The sequence below is a fragment of the Oncorhynchus gorbuscha genome, linkage group LG15 (assembly GCF_021184085.1).
Source record: "Oncorhynchus gorbuscha isolate QuinsamMale2020 ecotype Even-year linkage group LG15, OgorEven_v1.0, whole genome shotgun sequence".
NCBI classification, from domain to species: Eukaryota; Metazoa; Chordata; class Actinopteri; order Salmoniformes; family Salmonidae; genus Oncorhynchus; species Oncorhynchus gorbuscha.
Genome location: NC_060187.1, coordinates 17,118,513 through 17,144,325, shown reverse-complemented (window position 1 = coordinate 17,144,325; position 25,813 = coordinate 17,118,513). Strand labels below are relative to the sequence as shown.

Sequence of the window (25,813 nt, the reverse complement as noted above, 5' to 3'; positions counted from 1 at the left end):
TGGTCCCATGTACCACTTTTCCAGACCATGTTTTCAGATTTGACATGACTTTTTCAGGTACCCCCTTTTGCAGCACGCACACCATTGTTTTAAATGACTGTTATTTGAGCATGTGTGGCCTTTCTGTTAGCTTGAATGAGTCTGGACATTCTCCTCTGACCTCTTTCATTAACAAGGTGTTTTGCCCACAGCCGCTCACTGAATGTGTTTCGTTTATCACACTGTTCTCTGTAAACTATAGAGACTGTAGTGCATAAATCCCAGGGGGCAGCTGTTTCTGAGATGCTGAAACCACCATGTGTGGCACCAGCAATCATACCACGGTCAAAGTTGCTTAGAATACGCATCTTGCCCGTTCTAATGTTTGGTCGAACAACAACTAAAGCTCTCTACTCTATATATTATATATATTGAGTTTCAGGCAGCCACATGATTCGCTATTCAAAGGAGCAGGCTATTAGCGGTAACACGCAGGTGTACCTAATAAAGTGGCCGGTGAGTGTATATATGCAGGCCCTTGTAATTGCTTTTCCAAAACTGCCAACTCGTACATTGTGGTACGAGTATATAGTGTAATGAGTGATATCCACCGGCAACAACATGGCGATAACATGGAGTCAGCAGGTGATCCAGGTCACAACAGAGGTCAAGCAGTGGGAGGAGGAAGACGAAGGAAACGTGGTGGTCAAAGGAATGTCAGGAGACAAGCACCCCTTCTGAGTGGTGGTCGTGGGCCTCGTTTGAGAGGTGTGGGGGAACGCGGTAGAGGACAAGGCCACGGACCAAGCACCCCTTCTGAGTGGTGGTCGTGGGCCTCGTTTGAGAGGTGTGGGGGAACGCGGTAGAGGACAAGGCCACGGACCAAGCACCCCTTCTGAGTGGTGGTCGTGGGCCTCGTTTGAGAGGTGTGGGGGAACGCGGTAGAGGACAAGGCCACGGACCAAGCACCCCTTCTGAGTGGTGGTCGTGGGCCTCGTTTGAGAGGTGTGGGGGAACGCGGTAGAGGACAAGGCCACGGACCAAGCACCCCTTCTGAGTGGTGGTCGTGGGCCTCGTTTGAGAGGTGGGGGAACGCGGTAGAGGACAAGGCCACGGACCAAGCACCCCTTCCGAGTGGTGGTCGTGGGCCTCGTTTGAGAGGTGTGGGGAACGCGGTAGAGGACAAGGCCACGGACCAAGCACCCCTTCTGAGTGGTGGTCGTGGGCCTCGTTTGAGAGGTGTGGGGGAACGCGGTAGAGGACAAGGCCACGGACCAAGCACCCCTTCTGAGTGGTGGTCGTGGGCCTCGTTTGAGAGGTGTGGGGGAACGCGGTAGAGGACAAGGCCACGGACCAAGCACCCCTTCTGAGTGGTGGTCGTGGGCCTCGTTTGAGAGGTGTGGGGGAACGCGGTAGAGGACAAGGCCACGGACCAAGCACCCCTTCTGAGTGGTGGTCGTGGGCCTCGTTTGAGAGGTGTGGGGGAACGCGGTAGAGGACAAGGCCACGGACCAAGCACCCCTTCTGAGTGGTGGTCGTGGGCCTCGTTTGAGAGGTGTGGGGGAACGCGGTAGAGGACAAGGCCACGGACCAAGCACCCCTTCTGAGTGGTGGTCGTGGGCCTCGTTTGAGAGGTGTGGGGGAACGCGGTAGAGGACAAGGCCACGGACCAAGCACCCCTTCTGAGTGGTGGTCGTGGGCCTCGTTTGAGAGGTGTGGGGGAACGCGGTAGAGGACAAGGCCACGGACCAAGCACCCCTTCTGAGTGGTGGTCGTGGGCCTCGTTTGAGAGGTGTGGGGGAACGCGGTAGAGGACAAGGCCACGGACCAAGCACCCCTTCTGAGTGGTGGTCGTGGGCCTCGTTTGAGAGGTGTGGGGGAACGCGGTAGAGGACAAGGCCACGGACCAAGCACCCCTTCTGAGTGGTGGTCGTGGGCCTCGTTTGAGAGGTGTGGGGGAACGCGGTAGAGGACAAGGCCACGGACCAAGCACCCCTTCTGAGTGGTGGTCGTGGGCCTCGTTTGAGAGGTGTGGGGGAACGCGGTAGAGGACAAGGCCACGGACCAAGCACCCCTTCTGAGTGGTGGTCGTGGGCCTCGTTTGAGAGGTGTGGGGAACGCGGTAGAGGACAAGGCCACGGACCAAGCACCCCTTCTGAGTGGTGGTCGTGGGCCTCGTTTGAGAGGTGTGGGGGAACGCGGTAGAGGACAAGGCCACGGACCAAGCACCCCTTCTGAGTGGTGGTCGTGGGCCTCGTTTGAGAGGTGTGGGGGAACGCGGTAGAGGACAAGGCCACGGACCAAGCACCCCTTCTGAGTGGTGGTCGTGGGCCTCGTTTGAGAGGTGTGGGGGAACGCGGTAGAGGACAAGGCCACGGACCAAGCACCCCTTCTGAGTGGTGGTCGTGGGCCTCGTTTGAGAGGTGTGGGGGAACGCGGTAGAGGACAAGGCCACAAACCAAGACAGTGGCAGCAACAGCAGAGAGTTTCCAATGAAATCCGAGCAATAGTTGTAGACCATGTCATGGCATGACAATGACTGAGGCAGCTACAATGATTCAACCAAACCTCAGAAGATCAACCAATGTGTACCACAAAGTAGGTGACGTGACTAAATGTGTTCTTACTGTAATTTTCCCTGCAGAATTGAGACAAGGCCAAATAGAGGAGGCAGAGGAAAATTCTGACTGACCAACAAGAGCGGGCTGTGGTCAATTTGGTTCGGGTCAAAAATGATATTCGCCTTACAGAAATTCGGCAGCACATCTTGGACAATGACGACATGTTCAACAATGTGGAAGCCATAGGTTTGCCAACTATTGCACACATGCTGAAAAGGCACCAGGTGTCTCTAAAACAGCTATACCATGTGCCTTCTGAAAGAAATGCAGATAGTCAAGCAACTGAGGACTGGTATGTTCAGTTTTGAAAAATTTCCCCAAAATTCTATACCATTGTAATCAGTAATTCTCTTTCCAAAATGTATTTTTAGAGGATGGAGCTGGATGCTGACGAAAACCATCACAAATTCCTATTTTTGGATGAGGCAGGGTTCAACCTGGCCAAGACAAGGAGGAGAGGTCGGAATTTCATTGGCCAGCGGGCAACCATCCAAGTCCCTGGACAACGTGGGGGCAAACACCACCAGGAGTGCGACTATATTGGAAGATGGTGTAGTGGGACGCAGACCTCGTATTGGATCATATAATGCAGCTCTCCTTGTAACCTTCCTTGATGAGCTAAATCAGGTCTGTAGAGCTGATGATGTGACCTACGTCATTGTGTGGGATAATGTCAGGTTCCACCATGCTCAAATGGTGCAAGCATGGTTTCAGGCCCATCCACAATTGACCACCTTGTACTTACCCTCATACTCTCCTTTCCTTAACCCGACTGAGGAACTTTTCTCCACATGTAGGTGGAAGGTATATGATAGGCGCCGTCACAAACAAGCCACCCTTCTCCAGGCCATGGATGGCGCATGCTATGACATCACGGCAGACCAGTGTCAGGCCTGGATTCGCCACGCCCAAAGATTCTTCCCAAGATATTTGGCTAATGAAAACATCCATTGTGATGTGGATGAGAACCTGTGGCCAAATCCACAAGACAGGGTTGATGGAAATATAGAAGTACAGTAATCAATCCTTTGTTTTGTATTTACAGTAAGCCAGGTGAGGAACACTGCAGTTGATGTTTTACAGTAAGCCAGGTGAGGAACACTGCAGTTGATGTTTTACAGTAAGCCAGGTGAGGAACACTGCAGTTGATGTTTTACAGTAAGCCAGGTGAGGAACACTGCAGTTGATGTTTTACAGTAAGCCAGGTGAGGAACACTGCAGTTGATGTTTTACAGTAAGCCAGGTGAGGAACACTGCAGTTGATGTTTTACAGTAAGCCAGGTGAGGAACACTGCAGTTGATGTTTTACAGTAAGCCAGGTGAGGAACACTGCAGTTGACGTTTTACTGAAGTGTTTTTCTTTTTTGTTGCTAATTATTTTTGCTTTGATTCAAAGAAACCTATGAGTGATTTTATTGCATTTCATCAATACATTTCAGATTTTGTTCAATAATTCCACTGTGTCTGTAGTATTCTCTCTACTAGTCCTTTTACAGTGATGTATTTACGTGTAGTACCATAATGAAACATATATCACATATTTTGTACTACAATATTTAATGAACAACTACACAGTGAAACTATCGGTATTTTGTGTGTGGGTGACTTGGCCTTTTTGCCTATTTTATCAGATTGAGTGAATATTGGTGCGTCACATATTGAGTGCAATGTTCCTTTGAACCAATGATTCTGTAAGTGCAAGGTTTCTTTAAAGATATGAATGCACAATGCAATGTTTTGAACACTGTGTTACAAGTGATGACTGTTTTGTGTCTAGAGTTTTGAAAAATGACCACAAGGTTCTGAAATGAGTGCCAAACTGATTGTAAAAAAGTGTAAGCTTAAGTGTTCGGCTAAATGGATGTTTACATATACAGATCTGCGTAGTGTATACTTCTAGTCTTGTGTTACTCTGGTTCAGACATTTCTAAGAAGGCCGAACTTGCACTCAATATGTGACGCACCAATATTCACTCAATCTGATAAAATAGGCAAATAGGCCAAGTCAGGTGTCTTAACATGTCAACGGTATTTAGAACTATGTAAGATACACTACCTCAGCTTGTTTTTAGGAAATATGTGACCATATGCAGATCAAAGAATCCTATTTCTGTACATAAAGAGCTATATTCCATAAAGAGCAACGTTATGTCACCAATGAATGATATTCACAAACTCTGAAAATGTATACATTATCAAGCTGCAGTTAAAATAATTCAGAATTGAAGTGAACAAATTCATACTTGAAGTGAAGTAATTTAGACTTGAAGTGCATAATAAATAGCTCCTTTTTCCAAAATTCTAACTGATGCCAGCTTTGTGCATTCCAGTGTGTATTCTCAAGCCTTGTGGAATTCAGACGGAACACTTTGAAGCATGAAGCGCACAGTGGGTGGCCAAACAAACATAATTCTCTGCTTCCTTCTTTCCCCCTCATTCTCTCCTTCCCTCATCCGTCTTCTCTGGTATCAAAGGCACAGATGCTCAACCCTGTCTGCATTGTTTTGGCCCAGTCTGATTTCATGGGAATAAAAGTGTTTTTTTTCCTCCCTCTCTTCACATGGACAATGCTTATGCTCTGGCACTTCGGCTTGTTGATCGAGAGGAATAGAGTCCTAGGTTAAAAACGGTTGTCTCCACGGCTTGGCTAGCTTGTTAGGAACTCCAGTTTGGAAGTGAGTGTCTCCTCTTCTCCCATAGTGTTGACAGGTGATTGCTGAACCCAACCCGCATGGTGGTCAGAGCCAAGGAAGCCTGTAGGAAGGCTTCTGTAGTAGGCTGGTGTAACACTTTTATTGGTCATCTACTTATACAGTAACATCTCATCTAGAGCTCCAGGGAGACATGATATAACAAACACTGTGCTTTCCTTTCCCCAAGCCAGGAGCAGAATGAGTCCGATGCATTGATTTACAAAGAATACCATGATCACACACACACTCACCTGAGTTCCCATCTCTCCTTTCGGGCCCGGTTCTCCGGATTCCCCTGGTGTTCCCTAATCAACAAAATCACACACACACACACACACACACACACACACACACACACACACACACACACACACACACACACACACACACACACACACACACACACACACACACACACACACACACACACACACACACACACACACACACACACACCCCAAATACATTCAGTTTTTCACAATTCCTGACATTTAATCATAGTAAAAATTCCCTGTCATAAGTCAGTTAGGATCACCACTTTATTTAAGAAAGTGAAATTATTTCTTTCAGCTTTTATTTCTTTCATCACATTCCCAGAGGGTCAGAAGTTTACATACACTCAATTAGTATTTGGTAGCATTGCCTTTCAATTTTTTAACTTGGGTCAAACGTTTCGGGTAGCCTTTCACAAGCCTCCCACAATAAGTTGGGTGAATTTTGGCCCATTCCTCCTGACAGAGCTGGTGTAACTGAGTCAGGTTTGTAGGCCTCCTTTGATCGCACACGCTTTTTCAGTTCTGTCCACACATTTTCTATGGGATTGAGGTCAGGGCCTTGTGATGGCCACTCCAATACCCTGACTTTGTTGTCCTTAGCCATTTTACCACAACTTTGGAAGTATGCTTGAGGTCGTTGCCCATTTGGAAGACCCATTTGCGATGAAGCTTTAACTTCCTGACTGATTTCTTGAGATGTTGCTTCAATATATCCACATAATTGTCCGTCCTCATGATGCCATCTATTTTGTGAAGTTACCAGTCCCTTCTGCAGCAAATAACCTCCACAACATGATAATGCCACCCCTGTGCTTCACGGTTGGGATGGTGTTCTTCGGCTTGCAAGCCTCCCCCTTTTTCCTCCAAACATAACGATGGTCATTATAGCCAAACAGCTCTATTTATGCTTCATCAGACCAGAGGAAATTTCTCCAAAAAGTATGATCGTTATCCCCATGTGCAGTTGCAAACCATAGTCTGGCTTTTTTATGGCAGTTTTGGAGCAGTGGCTTCTTCCTTGCTGAGTGGCCTTTCAGGTTATGTCAATATAGGACTCGTTTTACTGTAGATATAGATAATTTTGTACCTGTTTCCAGCATCTTCTCAAGGTCCTATGCTGTTGTTCTGGGATTGATTTGCTCTTTTCGCACCAAAGTACGTTCATCTCTAGGAGATAGAACGAGTCTCCTTCCTGAGCGGTATGACGACTGCATGGTCCCATGGTGTTTATACTTGCGTACTATTGTTTGTACAGATGAACGTGGTACCTTCAGGCATTTGGAAATTGCTCCCAAGGATGAACCAGACTTGTGGAGGTCTACAATTTTTTTTCTGAGGTCTTGGCTGATTTCTTTTGATTTTCCCATGATGTCAAGCAAAGAGGCTCTGAGTTTGAAGGTAGGCCTTGAAATACATCCACAGGTACACCTCCAATTGACTAAAATTATGTCAATTAGCCTATCAGAAGCTTCTAAAGCCATGACATAATTTCCTGGAATTTTCCAAGCGGTTTAAAGGCACAGTCAACTTAGTGTATGTAAGCTTCTGACCCACTGGATTTGTGAAACAGTGAATTATAAGTGAAATAATCTGTCTGTAAACAATTGTTGGAAAGATTACTTGTGTCATGCACAAAGTAGATGTCCTAACCGACTTGCCAAAACTATATTTTGTTCACAAGAAATGTGTGGAGTAGTTGAAAAACGAGTTTTAATGACTCCAACCTAAGTGTATGTCAACTAGTTTTAATGACTCCAACCTAAGTGTATGTCAACTAGTTTTAATGACTCCAAACTAAGTGTATGTAAACTTCCCACTTCAACTGTAGATGCTGATAAGGGCTACACAGAGTATTTATTGGACTTACAGGAAGGCCTGGTGCTCCAACAGCCCCGCGAAGTCCAGTGAGGCCAGTGTGGCCCTGAAAATAACAAAGAGACAAAGACATTATACAGGTGAAACTAGAGCTGGGGCAATGAACCATCAATGATCGACACAGACCATACCGATCAATTATCGCAATAGTTTGAAATTAAATCATTTTGCTAATATGGATGATTGTTAATGGGACAATTGATGGCTACAACCATCAAACTAGTAGTAACATTAGTAATTTAAATTATAATAGAAATAAACTGTGGTGCACATTGCTATAACCTTATCATTAGCACGTCTATTGAGGCAATCTATCACAATATGATTTTTGTCCATATCGCTCAGCTCCAGTTGAAACGCTACAGCTTCACAGTCACCTGAATTGGTGATATTGGAGGTTGAGTCATTTCATTTAGTGAGACCCAGATGTCAGGGTTCAGCTAGATGTCTCTTGGTTCACTACAGCTACACAAGGTTAGCTGGAATAAGCCTGATCTTTAGGTCGAAATGTTGCACAATAAAACTGTGGGCGCACTCAACTGTGTTAGCATATCTATTTTTCTTTCAACAGCACTATATAGTCCCCTAAGCTTCATACCATAAGAATAGCAGAACCGCAGAGTACTGTAGTTCACAGGCCAAGCTTTCTAGGTATGTATTTTATTACATTGGGCTGCAGGTGGCTCAGACAAAATTTGCTCTATAAATTCACCACTCAGAAGGGGGGGAAGCCCCATAGGTCGACCCGCCGTGGCCAGTTAGAGTTAACACACACACACACACTTTTGTCTAATGGGATCCTGGAAGTCTCTCAAGCCTCTCAACAACTGCCAAATCAAGATTAGCAACCGTGACTTTGAACTGATATCCAGTTCAGCAGAAGAATGCTTATAAATGCTTAAAACCATTGTACTCTCTCTCTCTCTGAGGAGGGCGGTGCTTGGGCAAAGTGTTTATAGGAGGGGAGAGCTCTAGTAACCCTGCCGCAGGGGATTCTGGGATTTCTCTCTGCACAACTTTCATCTTGTACTGTTAACTTCACACCTGACCTGTGTTTGTGTTTGGCATGTGTGTGTGTTGGTTTTCAGTGTCTATGCCAATAACACCAGATTTCCTCCTGACTAATCCCTAGGAATTCAGTAATCCGGGATGCTCATGTCTCAGATGTGTGGTCTCAGACCTGCTTTAATACAAGCACTAAATAAAATAATGGAAACGGAACAGAAAAAATGCCAGAAAAGTGATTTTGTGATATATTTGATGTTGTGGTTTTTATGGTGGTTTTACCTGATATCCCTCATCTCCAGGCTCTCCGCGGTCTCCTCGCTCACCCGGGAGACCCTGCCCAAACACACACATACATTAGGGCTCTGAATCTTTTAGGAAAGGTTGTTAGATTAAATTATCTGAGCCAATAACACAATACCTTCCTTCTTATAGGTTACACTGCTTACAATCTATCTACTGTAGCGCTTTGGCACAGGTGGTTGGTGGCACCTTATTTGGGGAGAACGGGCTTGAAGTAAAAACTATTTTTTTTTAACCTTCATTTAACTAGGCAAGCCAGTTATGAACAAATTCTCATTTACAACGACGGCCTAATCCAGCCAAACCCTGTGCCAATTGTGAGCCACCATATGGGACTCCTAATTACGGCCAGTTGTGATACAGCCTGGATTTGAACCAGGGTGTCTGTTGTGACGTTTCTAGTACTGAGATGCAGTGTCTCAGACCACAGCGCCACTTGGGAGGCCAACACACACTCCAGTAATGACTGGAGAGGAATCGGTGGAATGGTATCAAACACATCAAATGCATTGGTTTCCAGGTGTTTGATGCTGTTCCATTCGCTCCGTTCCAGACATTATTTTGAGCCATTCTCCCCTCAGCAGCCTCCACAAAGCGGCTTTGGACATCCACTCTTTTGGACCGCTGTCAAGAATGGTTGGACAACTACGCCTCAAGCAACAACGCTATTAGAAAACGGTTCATGTAATGTTTCATAGGGTGCCATTTTGGACATCACCTCTGACTCAGCCCTAAGTCACACACACATAGGAAGAGGACAGGTAAGTTGAAGGAAGGCGAGACCTACTGGTTCACCTAGTGGCCCGGCAGGTCCTGGGGTCTTACTGTCTTCTCCAGGGTAACCCTGGAACACCATACCAAAATACACTCAGTACACTCTGACACAACAGTAAAATGAGACAGCATGCCACAATGCGCCCATCCAACTCTGGCACAACAAATTTTATTTTTTATTTCACCTTTATTTAACCAGGTAGGCCAGTTGAGAACAAGTTCTTATTTACATCTGTGACATGGCCAAGATAAAGCATAGCAGTGCGACAAAAACAACACAGAGTCACACATGGGATAACCAAATGTACAGTCAATAACACAATTTAAAAAATCTATATACAGTGTGTGCAAATATAGTAAGATTAGGGAGGTAAGGCAATAAATAGGCCATAGTGGCGAAATAATTACAATTTAGCATTAACACTGGAGGGATAGATGTGCAGAAGATTATGTGCAAGTAGAGATACTGGGGTGCAAAAGAGCAAAAATAAATAACAATATGGGGATGAGGTAGTTGGGTGGGCTATTTACAGATGAGCTATGTACAGGTGCAGCGATCAGTAAGCTGCTCTGACAGCTGATGCTTAAAGCTAGTGAGGGAGATATAAGTCTCCAGCTTCAGTGATTTTTGCAATTAGTTCCAGTCATTGGCAGCAGAGAACTAGAAGGAAAGGCGGCCAAATGAGGTGTTGGCTTTGGGGATAACCAGTGAAATATACTTGCTGGAGCAGGTGTTACGGGTGGGTGTTTCTATGGTGACCAGTGAGCTGAGATAAGGCGGGGCTTTACCGAGCAAAGACTTATAGATGACCTGGAGCAAGTGGGTTTGGCGATGAATAAAAAGCGAGGGCCAGCCAACGAGAGCATACAGGTCGCAGTGGTGAGTAGGATATGGGGCTTTGGTGACAAAACGGATGGCACTGTAATAGACTGCATCCAATTTGCTGAGTAGGGTGTTAGAGGCTATTTTGTAAATGACATCGCCGAAGTCAAGGATTGGTAGGACAGTCAGTTTTATGTGGATATGTTTAGCAGCATGAGTGAAGGAGGATTTGATGCGAAATAGGAAGCCGATTCTAGATTTAATTTTGGATTGGAGATACTTAATGTGAGTCTGGAAGGAGAGTTTACAGTCTAACCAGACACCTAGGTATTTGCAGTTGTCCACATATTCTGGGTCTGAAGCGTCCAGAGTAATGATTCTGGATGGGCAGGTGCGGGCAGCGATCGTTTGAAGAGCATGCATTTTGTTTCCCTTGCATTTAAGAACAGTTCACCGGGGGCTAGGGCAAGTTGCTGTGGGGTGTGCATCTTATAACTCAGGACATTTTGTCGGAAATATGCTGAACACCGCATTCTAAGATGTATAGTGTACATGACTTTATGTAGGATATTGATACAAATTAACCAAGTCTTTGTGGAGAGCTGAAGTCCATGGCATATATCTTCAAAAGGCTGAAAACATAACACTGTGTTTAGGAGGAGGACAAAAAACATGCAAATGCATAGGGTACCTTTTCACCTTTGGGTCCAGGTGGTCCTATGGGTCCTGGTTTGCCGGTGTGGCCCTAAGAATAACCAAACCCATGATTATTCACCTATATCTATGTCCTATGCTGCATAATATTCAAAGAACCCATAACTCACGGTTGACAGACAGTACAATAACACATAAGTTGACACGGCGTGGGTTGTCAACAGTGTTAATCACAAGGCTTTATTATAAACACACTCAGGACAGCAAGGGAGAGAAATATATCTTTGGTATAATGACTTATTTGTCAGGACCACAGAAATCACTCAACAACTTGGGTGGGTGTGTGATTGAGCTAAGAGTGAGTTTACAGTACAAACAGACTAAAAAGGAACAACGTGAACTTGTAGTGCCCCTGCATCGTTACGAAACTAAAAGCCAGAATGAGATTGGCGATGACCTGGCGTCCTCTGGAGTTGCCAGAGGTTTTGGTTTTATGGTTTGAGGTTGACCATATCCAATTACTTCTTTGTTCTTGTTTGGCTAAGAGACTGGGGTGAATCTCTCTGAGGTGAAGAGACTGGGGTGATTCTCTCTGAGGTGAAGAGACTGGGGTGAATCTCTCTGAGGTGAAGAGACTGGGGTGAGTCTCTCTGAGGTGAAGAGACTGGGGTGAAGAGACTGGGGTGAATCTCTCTGAGGTGAAGAGACTGGGGTGAATCTCTCTGAGGTGAAGAGACTGGGGTGAAGAGACTGGGGTGAATCTCTCTGAGGTGAAGAGACTGGGGTGAATCTCTCTGAGGTGAAGAGACTGGGGTGATTCTCTCTGAGGTGAAGAGAATGGGGTGATTCTCTCTGATGTGAAGAGACTGGGGTGATTGTCTCTGAGGTGAAGAGACTGGGGTGAATCTCTCTGAGGTGAAGAGACTGGGGTGATTCTCTCTGAGGTGAAGAGACTGGGGTGATTCTCTCTGAGGTGAAGAGACTGGGGTGAGTCTCTCTGAGGTGAAGAGACTGGGGTGAGTCTCTCTGAGGTGAAGAGACTGGGGTGAAGAGACTGGGGTGAATCTCTCTGAGGTGAAGAGACTGGGGTGAAGAGACTGGGGTGAATCTCTCTGAGGTGAAGAGACTGGGGTGAGTCTCTCTGAGGTGAAGAGACTGGGGTGAAGAGACTGGGGTGAATCTCTCTGAGGTGAAGAGACTGGGGTGAAGAGACTGGGGTGATTCTCTCTGAGGTGAAGAGACTGGGGTGAGTCTCTCTGAGGTGAAGAGACTGGGGTGAGTCTCTCTGAGGTGAAGAGACTGGGGTGATTCTCTCTGAGGTGAAGAGACTGGGGTGATTCTCTCTGAGGTGAAGAGACTGGGGTGAAGAGACTGGGGTGATTCTTTCTGAGGTGAAGAGACTGGGGTGAGTCTCTCTGAGGTGAAGAGACTGGGGTGAGTCTCTCTGAGGTGAAGAGACCGGGGTGAGTCTCTCTGAGGTGAAGAGACTGGGGTGAGTCTCTCTGAGGTGAAGAGACTGGGGGTGAGTCTCTCTGAGGTGAAGAGAATGGGGTGAGTTTTTCTGGGGTGAAGAGACTGGAGTGAGGAGACTGGGGTGAATCTCTCTGAGGTGAAGAGACTGGAGTGAGGAGACTGGGGTGAATCTCTCTGAGGAGAAGAGACTGGAGTGAGGAGACTGGGTTGAATCACTCTGAGGTGAAGAGACTGGGGTGAATCGCTCTGAGGTGAAGAGACTGGGGTGAATCACTCTGAGGTGGAGAGACTGGGGTGAATCGCTCTGAGGTGAAGAGACTGGAGTGAGGAGACTGGGGTGAATCACTCTGAGGTGAAGAGACTGGGGTGAATCGCTCTGAGGTGAAGAGACTGGAGTGAGGAGACTGGGGTGAATCTCTGAGGTGAAGAGACTGGGGTGAGTCTGAGGTAAAGAGACTGGAGTGAAGAGACTGGGGTGAATCTATCTGAGGTGAAGAGACTGGGGTGAATCTGAGGTGAAGAGACTGGGGTGAATCGCTCTGAGGTGAAGAGACTGGGGTGAATCTATCTGAGGTGAAGAGACTGGGGTGAATCACTCTGAGGTGAAGAGACTGGAGTGAAGCGACTGGGGTGAGTCTCTCTGTGAAGCGACTGGGGTGAGTCTCTCTGTGAAGAGACTGGGATGAGTCTCTTTGAGGTGAAGAGACTGGGGTGAATCTCTTTTAGGGGAAGAAATCTGATCTGATAAGGAAGTCAGGAGTCATGACTTGGTGTGAGTGACATGAGTGACATGATGTCACCATAACAGAACAGTGCTTAGAATATCTTTGTTGCATACCTATGTTGTTATGAGTGATTGAAAAGACACACATACCCTTAAGAAACACTTTAAGGTTATTGTTGATCGTGCCTGTGTGTATGAGTGCGTACAAGTGAGTGAGTCAGTTAGTGAGATCGAGATTTGAGATTGCAATCGAAGGAGACAGAGAGAGAGAGAGAGAGAGATATAAAGAGAAGTGTGTTGTTGTAGCACAGACAGGAATAACTCACTGTGTATCCTGCAATTCCAGGCATCCCCTCAGGCCCCATAACTCCTGGACGACCCTGAAAATCATGCAGAAAACAGACATTTGTTTTTACAACCATTTGTTTTGCTATTCTATCTGCACTATGTGGTTATGCTGAATATAACCTTGGAGTTAAACATTAAGCACCTATGCAGGCTGCATCCCTGGACCTGAGGTGTTGTATGTCACTAAGCCATACATCTTTCCTTTCCCAGCTATCACAACAGAGGTTTCATGGCATAACACTCCTGGAAAAGGAGTTTTCCTTCCTCTATGTCTTCCTGTGTGATCCCGTGCTCCAGGGGAAAAACGGTTATTTAAAGCCTCTGCTCTGTTTTTTACAACTCATAACAGAAGATCTGATAGGCCTATTGCTTGTCTTCAAACACTACCGGATTAGCAACCTGCTAATTGCTATACAAATCAGAGGGAGATTAGCTTTAGAGATTAGGGAAGATCTCAGATCACTTCTGCTTAGTCTGAGCTACTGATCCAACAGAGGCTTTGCCAGGTTTGAATAGTGTAATATGAGGTCATTCACTCAGAGTTGCTTCTCCAGAGAGAGACGGAAACTTAGGAAGTTCCTCACCATTATTTATATAAAATATTACAGGCCTGCCAATGACTTGGGAATTATGCAACTTGTCAATTGTGAGAGTATGTGTATGTATATCAACAAGTATTTCTACTGGGTGGTAGGATGCTGAATGTGTTAACTCATCTCAACCAACACAAGGACACAAGGAAACAGCTCCATTAATTTCAAGTGTTTCTTGTTGAGACCCGAATGGAGGCTGCTGTCCTCTTGGCCACTCCATTGACCCGAACAACACAATAACCTGATAGATTCCCTTCAGTACTAATGAGGGACACTTTCCTACACATATTGCACACATAGGAAGTTAGGAGGGGTGAGAACTCGGAGAATAGATAACTGGGCACTGACCACAGGGCCTCTGGTTCCTCTGGCTCCTTTCAGTCCCATCCCTCCTTCTTGGCCGATGTCCCCGATGTCCCCTGTCTCACCGATAGGACCTGGTTTGCCAGCCTCACCCTGAAGACAGAACAACAGTAAAGCTGTGAGAGCACGGATACCCATGAGGAATCGGTGATGTCATTTATCAACACATGCTAATAGTAAAACAGGTGTGTACCTTCTTGCCCTGCCGTCCTCGGTTGCCGGGGGGACCCTGTTTCCCCTCTGGACCCTGGAAGAGAGGCAAACTCATTAGACACTGGGAGATCAAATGGCTGCTGAGAAAATCATCTTCTTTGTTACAATTCCATTATGACAGCGACCTCACTGAACGCCATGTGCCCCAGAATACTGACCCCTACTGGGACACATTGGCATCATTACCTACTGTACGGCTTAATTGTTGTATCATTATTCTTTTTTGTCATAGGTTTAGCTAATAAACGGACACACTTACAGAGAAACCCCGTTTTCCAGCCACTCCGATGGTTCCAGGAGGCCCAGGGTCTCCCTCTATCCCCCTGTCCCCTGCCTCGCCCATGGGCCCACAGTCACCTGGCTCTCCCTGAGAGAGAGCAAGAGAGAGAGAGCGGGAGAAGAGAAAGATCAAGATCACAGGAAAGAAAGAGTAGGAGAGTAAAGAGACATAGGTTCTAGGAGGCTTCTAAAGTAGGAGCAAAACAGCAAAGGCCTTCTCATTTAGCTTATTGTCCAGTGTGTTACCTTTGGTCCATCTTTTCCCTGGGGCCCGTCCTCACCAGCAGGACCTGGAAGACCCTACAAACACAGCATCACATTTACTTCAACCAACCATGGTCACTGCTGTTACAATTAATACCATGCTAATATGTTCCTATGGAATGTTTAGGCTTTACTGTCCAGTATGTATAGTTGACTCATATGTATGTAGGCTTACACAGACCCACAGGGCATGAAACATGTTGTACATTGGAAAGAGCCTGACTGTGACGATTATATTTTCCTTCCGTTATATGTAAGCCATTGTGATTACAGTTTTTGCCGATTGCTTACACACTGAAAGTGAATTCTTAGACAAAAGCATCAAACCCTTAACTTTTGTAACCATCCCTTAAACAGAGGCACCAAAAGTACAAACAAATTTTCTGCTTTGCACTTCGTTTGCAATTCTGCAACACACTTGCAAAACACTACACACTGTTTCTTACATTAGACATTTCGTTCAAGAATTAAATATCTTGCAATCATTGGGAAAACACTTCTATTCAAAATGCAAAACATTCCTGAAATTGGCAACACACACACACACATGAAAACATTTCTACAGTAATTGAACACCAATTAGTCTGAGCCTCACCACTACAAATAGACCTCAGGTAAGATCTTCTCTTTTGTGAGAACTTTGCAAACATGGAGGCAGTGAGAGCGAGAGGAAGAGGAAGAGGAAGAGAGGAGGAGGATGAGGTCGAGGACAATAACAATGAAGGGGACCAGGCAATAGACGGAGACATATTTCAGACGACATTAGGGCCACTTTGGTGGACCATGTCATAAACCATGGCCTGACGATGAGGGAGGCAGAGAGCCAGCCCAACCTGAGTCGCTACACGGTAGCATCCATAATACAGACATTTAGACTGGAGAACAGGTATGTCTACAACTTTCTACACTAGACTGTACCTATGTAATTGTGCACATCCTTCTGCATCACAGTACAACACAATGATGTCCAACAACAGGATCTCTGAGAGTAAGCTTTGACACAAAGGACCCTCTCTCTCGCTACGGTTCTTTCCTCTGGCCCAATAAGAGGGGAGAGAGAGGGAGGGGAGAGAGAGGCTACTCCGACATCCCTGGAGGTTATTGATACAGTCCAACAGACAAAAACAAATCAGTCTCAACGCTGCCCTGGTCTTCGCCGGCCAATAGATTACACATCTCCATCAAACGAGGGCACAGTAAATATACGGGCATATCGGATTCTCCCAAACACAAGCAGAGCAGGATTAGGAGCATAGACTGTGTTCTGAAGGTCTTGTGAAGGACTCAGTCAGGACTCACTCTCATTCCCTGCTGTCCTTGTTCCCCCTCTCCTCCAACCGGCCCCCCGTGGCCCTGCAGGGACACAACAACAGAGGTGCTCAGGAGTTTATACAAAATAAGATGATAAGACAACTCTATGTTCTGTAAACGAGTCTTGAGGTACTGTAGCCCATGGGTATTCCAACTTTCAAATAAAATATTCCTTAGATTTAAGTACTTTATTTGTGAGTGTTGACTGTGTTTTTCATAGTGCTCAGGAGGTCAAGTCCTCTCAGGAGGACATAACCCAACACAGGGATGAACAGATGCCATGGCCCTCCAAGAGGCTTCTGGGTACAAATAGGACCTGGTACCGCTCTGTTTAGCACTGCCATCTTTTTTATATTTTTCATACCTAGGGTATGTTGAGGAACATCTTCTGTACAAGTTCAATGGGTGAGCAGTAAACTTCACTAGCATGTTGTCTGATTTGTCATTTTGTTTTGGTGGCTTTAAAATCCAAATCAGTAATTCTCTAGGACACTGACCTTTATCCCAGGTTCTCCAACTGGACCTGGCTCCCCCTCTCCGCCAGGAGCTCCCTGTGGAAAGAGAGAGAAGTAAAACAAAGCGTGTGTGTGTGTTTGTGTGTGCAAAAGCATGAGGGAGTGTGTGCCAGAAGTATAGTGAAAATCACTGTGAAATGACAACAAAATAATGAGATCCAATCTTGATATTAAACAACAGTTACCTCATGTCCTTGCTCTCCGTCAGGTCCTGCATCCCCCGCGGGTCCTTTGGGCCCCTAGAGGAGAAAAACAGCCAATCAGAGGCCACAGGGGTTACTGTGATATCATGTGATGTGGCGCATCATGGTTTGATTGTGTTCAAAGTAACAACTGATCCATAACATATACCTACCCTAATCAGAAACCGTGGACGGATGGCGGCATCCGCGCAAAACTGAAAGCGTGATCCACCGCATTTAACCATGGAAAGAGGTCTGGGAGTATGTCTGAATATAAACAGCGTAGTTATTCCCTCCGCAAGGCAATCAAACATGCGAAACGCCAGTACAGCGACAAGGTGAACTGCGACAAATTCAACGGCTCAGACACAGGACGTATGTGGCAGGGTCTACAAGAAATCACGGACTACAAAAAGAAATCCAGCCACGTCACAGACACCTTCGTCACGCTTCCAAACAAACTAAACACCTTCTTTGCCCGCTTTGAGAATAATACAGTGCCACTGTCGCGGCCCGCTAACAAGGACTGTGCCCTCCCATCTCCTTCTCCATGGCTGATGTGAGTAAAACATTTAAACCTATTAACCCTCACAAAGCTGCTGGCCTAGACGGCATCCCTAGCCGCGTCCTCAAAGCATGTGCAGACCAGCTGGCTAGTGTATTTACGGACATATTCAAATGCTCCTTATCCCAGTTTGTTGTCCACACATGCTTCAAGATGGCATCCATTGTTCCTGTACCCAAGAAGGCAAAGATAAGTGAACTAAATGACTACCGCCCCGTAGCACTCACTTCTGTCATCATGAAGTGCTTTGAGAGACTAGTCAAGAATCATATCACCTCCACCTTACCAGCCACCCTAGACCCACTTCAGTTTGCATACTGTCCCAACAGGTCCACAGACGATGCAATCGCCATCACACTGCACACTGCCCTATCCCATCTGGACAAAAGGAATACCTATGTAAGAATGCTGCTCATTGACTACCACTCAGCATTCAACACCATATTACCCTCCAAGGTCATTATCAAGCTGGAGGCCCTGGGTCTCAACCACGCCCTGTGCAACTGGGTCCTGGACTTTCTGATGGGTTGCCCCCAGGTTGTGAAGGTAGGAAACAACATCTCCACTTCGCTGACCCTCAACACTCAGCCCCCTCCTGTACTCCCTGTTCACCCACGACTGCGTGGCCATCCAAGCCTCCAACTCAATCATCAAGTTTGAAGACGACACAACAGTAATGGCATTGATTACCAAAAACGACGAGACAGCCAACAGGGAGGAGGTGAGGGCACTCGGAGTGTGGTGACAGGAAAATAACCTCTCACTCAATGTCAACAAAACAAAGGAGATGATCCTGGACTTCACGAAACAGCAGAGGGAGCACCCCCCTATCCACATTGAAGGGACAGCAGTTATAAGGGCACAAGCTGAGACCCAAATGCAGACAGGAAGCAGATGGTTGAGCTCCGATACTTATTATAACAAAATGGGTAGGGAAAAGACTGGTTGGGGACAGGCGAGAGTTCATAAACCAGGTCAGAGTCCAAACAGTACCAAGCGATAGGCAGGCTCGAGGTCAGGACAGGCAGAGAGGTCAGGCAAGCGGATGCGACGTCAGGACAGGCAAGGGTCAAAACCAGGAGGGCTAGGAAAAAACAGAGACTGGGAAAGATAGGAGCGAGGAAAAATACTGATTGACTTGGCAAAACAAGACAAACTGGCACAGAGAGACAGGAAACACAGGGATAAATACACCAGGGACTAATGGGGAAAACAGGTGACACCTGGAGGTGGGAGACAATCACAAAGGCAGGTGAAACAGATCAGGGCGTGACAGCAGGGCATGACAGCAGTGGAGAAGGTGGAAAGTTTTGAGTTCCTCGGCGTACACATCACAGACAAACTGAAATGGTCCACCCACACAGACAGTGTGGTGAAGAACCTCAGGAGGCTGAAAAAATTTGTCTTGTCACCCAAAACCCTGACAAACTTTTACAGATGCACAATCGAGAGCATCTTGTTGTGCTGTATCATAGAAATTTGGCATTCGCCAGCCCTGCTGTCACGCCCTGATCTGTTTCATCTGTCTTTGTGATTGTCTCCCATGATACGGCAACTGCACCGCCCTTAACCGCAAGGCTTTCCAGAGGGTGGTGCGGTCTGCACAACGCATCACTGGGGGCAAACTACCTGCCCTCCATGACAACGACAGCACCTGATGTCACAGGAAGGCCAGAAACATAATCAAGGACATCAACCACCAGAGCCACTGCCTGATCACACCGCTACCATCCAGAAGGCGAGGTCAGTACAGGTGCACCAAACGTGGGACCGAGAGACTGAAAATCAGCTTCTATCTCAAGGCCATCAGACTACTAAACAGCAATCAATAACTCAGAGAGGCTGCTGCCTACATTGAGACCCAATCACTGACGACTTTAATTGTCAGGCTGCAGGAGAGCAGAGATGAGTGTACAATTCCACGAACTGCACCAAAACAAATACTAAAGGTGCGTGAAAATACCGGTCACTTGTAAATAACGGCCATAAAAACGAACCCGGCAAACAATACCAGTCATAAAGATACAACCTGAACATAATAAACAAACACGCACACCAACATGGGGGAAACAGAGGGTGAAATAATGAACATGTCATTGGGGAATAGAAACCAGGTGTGTAGAAAACAAAGACAAAACAAATGGAAAATGAAAAGTGGATTGGCGACGGCTAGAAAGCCGGTGACGTCGACCGCCGAACGAACAAGGAGAGGGACCGACATCAGTGGAAGTCGTGACATTAATAAATGGATCACTAGTCACTTTATACAATGCACTCTAAATAATGCCACTTTAATGGATGTTTACATATCTTACATTACTCATATCACATGTATATACTGTATTTTATACCATCTATCGCACCTTGCCTATGCCGCTCGGGCCATCGCTCATCCATATACTTACATGTACATATTCTCATTCACCCCTTTAGATTTGTGTGTATTAGGTAGTTAGATTACTTGTTAAATATTACTGCATTGTCGGAACTAGAACCACAGACATTTCGCTACACTCGCATTAACATCTGCTAACTGTGTGTATGTGACAAATAAAACGTGATTTGATTTGATGACTGTGGAGCTTTTTGAAATATCTTGGGCAAATAAATTGTATTTGACTGTTTAACGTTCTTGATGTTCTGAAAGGGTCCACTGTTTTCCATGAAATATGAGAATTTGGAGACTAATGCTTGAGAGGGATAATGTGGGGGTTAATTTTGTGTGAGTGTGTGTTTGTCTGTGTGTGTCTGTGTGCCTGTGTGTGTGTGTTTGTGTGTCTGTGTGTGTGTGTGTGCCTGTGTCTCGCCGTGTGTCTGTGTGTCTCTCCGTGTGTCTGTGTGTGTGTGTGTGCCTGTGTGTGTTTGTCTGTGTGTGTGTGTGTGCCTGTGTCTGCGTGTGTGTTTGTGTGCCTGTGTGTCTGTGTGTGTGTGTGTGCCTGTGTCTCTCCATGTGTCTGTGTGTCTCTACGTGTGTCTGTGTGTGTGTGTGTGTGTGCCTGTGTGTGTTTGTCTGTGTGTGTTTGTCTGTGTGTGTGTGTGCGCACGTGTGTGTTTGTCTGTCTGTGTGTGTTTGTACGTTTGTGTGTGTTTGTACGTGTGTGTGTGTTTGTACATGTGTGTGTGTGTTTGTGGGTGTGTGTCTGCGTGCCTGAGTGTGTGTTTGTCAGCATCAAAGCTGGAATCATTAGTCACACTCACATCCCATCAGCCACATGAAATCACACCGCTCTTTACAGCTTGCGTTTTACAGAGCCCTGGAACATCTGATTCAGGGTGCAGGAGTAATACCAGAGCTGATTAAATTAATAGAAATAAAACATAAAAGGATGGCTGCCTTTATACAGGCAGCCCAATTCTAATACTTTTTTCAATAATTGGTCTTTTGACCAATTAGAAGAAAAAATATCAGAATTGGGCTGCCTGTCCCCAACAAAGTCCAAATGCCTCAGGAGGAAGAGAGGCTTAATCATTTTAATGTTTAATGTTCACCTCACAGGGATAGTCTGTTTGACATTCCTATACCACAGAACAATCACAGCCACAGTGGCTGCGTTTACACAAACACAGACAAAGTGTCATAGCTAAGACCCAGAGTGTTCCCTATCAGGTTGTGTTGTTAGGTTGGAAAACTCCTGGCCCTCATCACGCTAAGAGAGGTCATGAGATGTATTCCTTTTAGGGAGTTTTCTACTGTGTTGCTGCTTACACTTTCGGGGTCTAGGCAGGGTTCCTGTAAAGAACTTTATGACAACTGTTTGATTGATTGATTGGTTGGTCGATACTCACTGGTTCACCATGGGCACCCCTCTCTCCTGTGCTGCCTGGGATCCCAGCTTTCCCCTGAGAGAGAGACAGAGGTCAAAGTTCACCAACATACTATTACAGGCTGAACTTAACCAGATACAGAGCCTACAAGAGACACTATCAATGGATCTGATTGGTCTGGGGAAACAAACATAAAAAACAGTAAGTCATGCAGAAAATAAAGTGTACATCTAATATTCCAGGAACGGAAAAATCCCCTTTGAGAAGTTGGGAAGGGACAAGCCTTTCAACTTGACCCTTGAACTTGATCCATAGCATCCTGAGGAAGGAAGCTATTGAATGTGGTGTAACAAGCATATCAAATGTGCATCAAAGGTATCACATCTGATCTGAAATACTTGGTTGCTTTATAAATCTAGGATCAGTGTGGTATTCTATGTACATCCGTTGTCCATCATGACTAACCCAGGCTCTGTTACACAGGAGACACAACATACACAACCTTTAGCCATCTCAAAAGGTCTTTGTCCCAGCAACGTATGTCACATCATTCACATGAAGTTCTGAACATACTAAAGTGCAAAGTCATGATGTCAAAGTTAGGACTATGTCCTAAAGGTCCAGTGCAGTCCAAACTCAGTTTCTCATGTGCTCTGTATCATATTGTACAACCGCTTATGAAACTGAGTTGTAAAACTGTAAAAGTCTGAAAACATTTCATCAGTGTTATTTCCTGCTGGTTGAAATGGCAATCTACACAGGACCTTCTAATCAGAATGTTTGGCATTGGTGTTCAGCCTGCCTGTTGACATCACCAGGCATCAATTAAGTTAATAGACTGATAACAAAGTGAGTTCCAAACCTCTCTTCCAATAACAGCAACGTTTAAGGTGCCCTCCCCCTCCCTACTCAGACGACTCCCAGACAGTCCTAGCAAAAGGATTGGTTGAGAAATGGAAAACTATTACAGTAAGGTACTTAATTGTTACCCAGAAATTATTTGATGTTTAGATAAAAAAACGTCTGGATTGGGCCTTTAATCATCTCTGTGGTAAATCTTTCACAGGCGTAAAGGTCCCCTCATAGATTCAGATTCAGAGTTTTTAATAGTCAGAGTTGCAGGTGTGATTGCAGGGTGCAGTTAAAAGCTTAGGCTTCGAGCTCCAACATGCAGGACGAAGTGAAATAAAATAATGAAAATGGTGATAATAAAACAACAATAGAAATAGAACTATACACATCATAACTGTATCAGTGATGAATAAATAAATACATGTCCATTGGAATGGAGGCAGAGTAAAGGCTGTTTAGGGGGTGGGGGAATGACCACTGTGGCCCTATCCAATCTCAGCCTCCAGTATTTATGCTGCAGTAGTTTATGTGTCGGGGGGCTAGGGTCAGTCTGTTATATCTAGAGTATTTATCCTGTCTTATCCGGTGTCCTGTGTGAATTTAAGTATGCTCTCTCTGATTTTCTCTTTCTTTCTCTCTTTCTTTCTTTCTCTCCCTCGGAGGACCTGAGCCCAAGGACCATGCCTCAGGACTACCTGGCATGATGACTCCTTGCTGTCCCCAGTCCACCTGGCCATGCTGCTGCTCCAGTTTCAGCTGTTTTGCCTGCGGCTATGGAACCCTGACCTGTTCACCGGACGTGCTACCTGTCCCAGACCTGCTGACCTATCACACCCTCGACAACTACTGTGATTATTATTATTTGACCATGCTGGTCATTTATGAACATTTGAACATCTTGGCCATGTTCTGTTATAATCTCCACCTGGCACAGCCAGAAGAGGACTGGCTACCCTTCGTAGCCTGGTTCCTCTCTAGGTTTCTTCCTAGGTTTTGGCCTTTCTAGGGAGTTTTTCCTAGACACCATGCTTCTACACCTGCATTGCTTGCTGTTTGGGGTTTTATGCTGGGTTTCTGTACAGTACTTTGAGATATCAGCAGATCTAAGAAGGGCTGTCCATAGGGGGAGTAGCAGGGGGGGAGTAGCAGGGGTGGGGTGGGGGTGTCCATAGGGGGAGTAGCAGGGGGGGGGAGGAGGTAGCTGACTAGTGGTGGCTTTTCAGCAGCCTGATGGTCTGAGCATAGAAACTATTGGCCAGTCTACCAGTTTGCCATGATACTCCTGTACTTCTACTGTAAGGAACCTTTAAGTGGTCTACTATTTACAACCCCTGTTGTAATAGTAAGTATACAGCAGGTCTCTCTAGCAGGGCTCTCCATCCTTGTTCCTGGAGAGTTACCCTCCTGTAGGTTCTCTCCAACCCTGTTCTCTCCAACCCTGTTCGTGGAGAGCTACCCTCCTGTAGGTTCTCTCTTCGACCGCTGTTGTTATGGTAAGTGTACAGCACTACACTAGATCACATAACACAATGACCAAATCTGTCTGTACAGCACAGAGCAAACTGATGAAAAAGGAACGGAGGAAAGATGGATGGGACTGGTAATTCTCAGAACTCTTCTTACAAATGCCCTCAGAGAGAGAGAGAGAGAGGGCTGAAAACAGCAATAAATCATGAGTCCTTATAACACGGGAATACTTCTATTAAAACTGTAAATGAAAGCTCTGTGTGCACAAATGCTCCCATAATATGTCAGAGGGGACTGAACGGAACATCCAGGCTGAAATATGGTGGCGGTGAAGAAAGCCATTATTCAATGACACTATCATAAAGTGCATGCAGTCAATTAAGGAAGATGATTTGAAAGAGCAGATGACTTCAGAGCTTTGCTTAGTCACTCTGTTCCTCAAAGATGTATATTTCAACACTGAACACAAGATGGCGCTGTGGCTCTAGAGGTGACTGGGGAGAAGATTGAGTTCCTCTACGCTGCCTGTCAGATCTTTGTTAGCTTTAATAGTTTCCTCACGGCAGTAAACATACTGTTAGTTACTGGAGTAAACATACTGTTAGTTACTGGAGTAAGCATACTGTTAGTTACTGGAGTAAACATACTGTTAGTTACTGGAGTAAACATACTGTTAGTTACTGGAGTAAACATACTGTTAGTTACTGGAGTAAACATACTGCTAGTTACTGGAGTAAACATACTGTTAGTTACTGGAGTAAACATACTGTTAGTTTACATTTACATGTATAGTTACTGGAGTAAACATACTGTTAGTTACTGGAGTAAACATACTGTTAGTTACTGGAGTAAACATACTGCTAGTTACTGGAGTAAACGTACTGCTAGTTACTGGAGTAAACATACTGTTAGTTACTGGAGTAAGCATACTGTTAGTTACTGGAGTAAACATACTGTTAGTTACTGGAGTAAACATACTGTTAGTTACTGGAGTAAACATACTGTTAGTTACTGGAGTAAACATACTGTTAGTTACTGGAGTAAACATAATGTTAGTTACTGGAGTAAACATACTGTTAGTTACTGGAGTAAACGTACTGTTAGTTACTGGAGTAAACATACTGCTAGTAACTGGAGTAAACGTACAGTTAGTTACTGGAGTAAACATACTGTTAGTTACTGGAGTAAACATACTGTTAGTTACTGGAGTAAACATACTGCTAGTTACTGGAGTAAACATACTGTTAGTTACTGGAGTAAACATACTGTTAGTTACTGGAGTAAACGTACTGTTAGTTACTGGAGTAAGCATACTGTTATTTACTGGAGTAAACATACTGTTAGTTACTGGAGTAAGCATACTGCTAGTAACTGGAGCAAACATACTGCTAGTTACTGGAGTAAACATACTGTTAGTTACTGGAGTAAACGTACTGCTAGTTACTGGAGTAAACATACTGTTAGTTACTGGAGTAAGCATACTGCTAGTAACTGGAGTAAACATACTGTTAGTTACTGGAGTAAACATACTGTTAGTTACTGGAGTAAACACTGCTAGTAACTGGAGTAAACACTGCTAGTAACTGGAGTAAACAAACTATTAGTTACTGGAGTAAGCATACTGCTAGTAACTGGAGCAAACGTACTGCTAGTTACTGGAGTAAACATACTGTTAGTTACTGGAGTAAACGTACTGCTAGTTACTGGAGTAAACATACTGTTAGTTACTGGAGTAAACATACTGCTAGTAACTGGAGTAAACGTACTGTTAGTTACTGGAGTAAGCATACTGTTAGTTACTGGAGTAAACATACTGTTAGTTACTGGAGTAAGCATACTGCTAGTAACTGGAGCAAACATACTGCTAGTTACTGGAGTAAACATACTGTTAGTTACT

At 45.4% G+C, this 25,813-nt stretch overlaps 1 protein-coding gene across 1 annotated transcript in view; it reads right to left on the bottom strand.

Annotated features, from left to right (window-relative positions):
* LOC123996668 (collagen alpha-1(XXIV) chain-like) overlaps window positions 1-25,813 on the bottom strand; it is a 216,399-nt gene that overhangs the window by 37,073 nt on the left and 153,513 nt on the right. Inside the window, exons 32-45 of the mRNA XM_046300243.1 lie at window positions 21,619-21,672; window positions 17,271-17,324; window positions 17,068-17,121; window positions 16,559-16,612; window positions 15,242-15,295; window positions 14,976-15,083; window positions 14,697-14,750; window positions 14,489-14,596; window positions 13,526-13,579; window positions 11,040-11,093; window positions 9,539-9,595; window positions 8,731-8,784; window positions 7,436-7,489; window positions 5,545-5,598 (exon numbers count right to left, since the gene is read on the bottom strand). Coding sequence (XP_046156199.1) covers window positions 5,545-5,598; window positions 7,436-7,489; window positions 8,731-8,784; window positions 9,539-9,595; window positions 11,040-11,093; window positions 13,526-13,579; window positions 14,489-14,596; window positions 14,697-14,750; window positions 14,976-15,083; window positions 15,242-15,295; window positions 16,559-16,612; window positions 17,068-17,121; window positions 17,271-17,324; window positions 21,619-21,672 — 867 coding nt within the window. The remainder of the gene's footprint in view (window positions 1-5,544; window positions 5,599-7,435; window positions 7,490-8,730; window positions 8,785-9,538; window positions 9,596-11,039; window positions 11,094-13,525; window positions 13,580-14,488; window positions 14,597-14,696; window positions 14,751-14,975; window positions 15,084-15,241; window positions 15,296-16,558; window positions 16,613-17,067; window positions 17,122-17,270; window positions 17,325-21,618; window positions 21,673-25,813) is intronic.